This window comes from Oratosquilla oratoria, chromosome 1, assembly GCF_046742065.1.
Source record: "Oratosquilla oratoria isolate Oo_2021 chromosome 1, ASM4674206v1, whole genome shotgun sequence".
NCBI classification, from domain to species: Eukaryota; Metazoa; Arthropoda; class Malacostraca; order Stomatopoda; family Squillidae; genus Oratosquilla; species Oratosquilla oratoria.
In genome coordinates this window covers 76,185,315-76,187,968 of record NC_134777.1, presented here as the reverse complement: position 1 = coordinate 76,187,968, position 2,654 = coordinate 76,185,315, and the positions used below count along the sequence as shown (strand labels likewise).

At 38.2% G+C, this 2,654-nt stretch overlaps 1 protein-coding gene across 1 annotated transcript; it reads right to left on the bottom strand.

Moving 5' to 3' along the window:
• Positions 1 to 1,202: 1,202 nt before the first annotated feature.
• On the bottom strand, positions 1,203 to 1,943 carry LOC143028602 (serine/threonine-protein kinase pim-2-like). The gene has a single exon (XM_076190945.1). It carries the CDS (start codon positions 1,941 to 1,943, stop codon positions 1,203 to 1,205), a length of 741 nt encoding a protein of 246 aa, XP_076047060.1.
• Between the last annotated feature and the right edge of the window lie 711 nt (positions 1,944 to 2,654).

Sequence of the window (2,654 nt, the reverse complement as noted above, 5' to 3'; positions counted from 1 at the left end):
GCGAAGTATGCCGACAGGAGACCTTTTGGTCCATAACTAGGTCGGATGCAATATATATATATATATATATATATATATATATATGTATATATATATATATATATATATATATATACATATATATATATATATGTATATATATAATTATATATACACACACATACATATATATACATACACATATATATACATATATATATATATATACATATATATATACATATATATACATATATATACATATATATACACACACATATATATATATATATATATATATATATATAATGAAAATAATGATAATTATCAAAAATTAATAAGATAAAATAAAATAAGATAAAGAAAAATTATAATTACATAAATAATAATAATAAATAAGATGAATAAATGCATAGGTATAGTTAAATAATAAACAAACAGGTAAATAGTAAATAATAATAAATTGGCAGATAGATAATAATAGATAAAAATCAAGCAAATAATAAACAAGCAGACAAATAAAAACAAACAGACAAAATAATAATAAACAAATAAATATTCAAAGCGCCGCCAACTTTTTATTATTCAGCTGAGGGAAACCCTCTGCCGCTTGAGGGACCAGTGCCCTTTATTTGACACTTCTTGGAAATCCCATTTCCTTACGATGTCCTGCTTTGGTTGGGCTGAACCAGACGATTATCAGTTTCCACAGAATCCTAATAGGGATGATGTGTCCTCTAGTTCTGAACTTGGCACTTTTTATCTTTGGAAAGTTCTTGAATCTTGTCACATATAGCCGCTTTCCCTTTTCTCTGTTTCTTCGCTTAACAGATTAAGTATTTAGACTTTTTCCGCAATTACTTGGCACCGACTTATTCCTTCGGGATTTACTTTTTCTTAAAAAAGTACTTTCGAATGTTTTCAGCAGCAGGTTGTATAGATCCAGAGGTCTTTTCCGTTTTCTTCGCCGAATCGGTCATAAAGTCCGCCAAATGAGAAGATCCTCGGAGACTACGCGAGAGGTCCAATGGTATCCGACGATGGGGTAATGTTGTCGTTGTTTTGGTAACCAAGAGGCGGAAAGAGCTTTGAGCCTATTTCCTCGAACCACGCTGCCCCTCAACCTTGAGGACTTCACTCCACCAGGAAATCAGAAATTCCTAACCATGACTAAGGGGATGAGAAATAGAGGTAATGGGGAGTATACATGTTCATCTTTATTTTCATCGCCTCCTTTTCCCTTGCGGCGTATCATCCTCTTGAGTGCGGTCTCTTTTCCTTCCTTTCTTCTTATTCACCAAAGAGACGTTTTCTTCCTTCGTCTGGTGCTTTTTCCTCTTTGGATTTCTTCGGGCGACGTTTGCCGTTTCAAGCTCCAATTCGGCGATGAAATCCGTCTTCCTTTTCTTTCCGTTGGAGTGGCAAGATGGCTGACCCGCCAACCACGGATGGGACAATATTCCGTGGAATGAGAGACGGTCCCAGGGGTCTTTAACGAAGCAACGCATTATAAGGTCACGACACAGGTTAGGAACGTTCTTCGGGAAAGACGGATTGGCTCTGCAGATGGAGGCATCGGTATAGAAAGCCTCGTCGCGGCACGCCATGTAGTAGAGGAGAGTGCCCAGACTCCAAACTGTGGCGGGTATATGCAGGAACGTGCCACCCGTAATGTATTCTGGGGGCCAATAAATCCGTGTTCCGCCTGTATCCGTGCCTTTGTAACTACTAATGCGTTCTCCGCAGCCAAAGTCGATTACTTTGATATCAAGCCGTCGTGAACTCTTGTCCCTGAAGAGCAGGATGTTTTCTGGCTTGATATCTTTGTGTGAAACGCCGGCTTTAAAACATCCTTCTATCGTCGTGACGATCTTCCTGAACAATCCTCGGACCTCTGCATTCGTTAATTTGTTGTCGTTTTCTATGTAGTCGTACAACGACATCGCCGAGGGAATAAGTTCCATAACCATATAAAAATTGTCGCCGGTGGTAAAACAGTCATACAATTTGATAACACCTGGTACCTTCTACACCTTCTGCAGGAGAGCAGCTTCCTTCGGCACCTTCTTCCCGTTGCGACGTCCCCACGAGTCTATCCGATTCAAGGGCACCTCCTTCAGGGCAACCTACTGACCATCGACGACCCGCTTTGCTCTGTACACACACCCGAAGCCTCCTTGCCCCAATGGCTTCTGCACAACGAACTCGTTCAGGCTCGTCATTCTTCCCCAAAAGAGTCCTTGCTTTTGAATGTCCCAACTCCTTGTCATGAATGAAGGCAACATCACACATCAAAGCAAACACCTGTACTGACTGAAGTTCATATTACGCGTACGAATACATACCTTAATATACACTTGTGATCTGCAGGTGAAAAGTTATGTTCTCTTAAAAAAAATTAATATCTTCAGTGTCAAGAATAATTCTTTAGTCTCATTGTTCAAGATTTGAACATGATTTTTCACAAATTTAATATCATGTGAAAGGATATATTGATAGGTGTTGATGAATGCCAACGAAAACTCAAGTTTGTTCCCCTCTCTCAGAGGCTTGTTCAGGGTGAGAAGAACTATAACTATCTAAAAGGGTTACTATAACTATCTATTTTGAAGGGTTAACTATAACTTTCTATTTTGATAGGTTACTAAAAAAAAAAAAATATATATATATATATA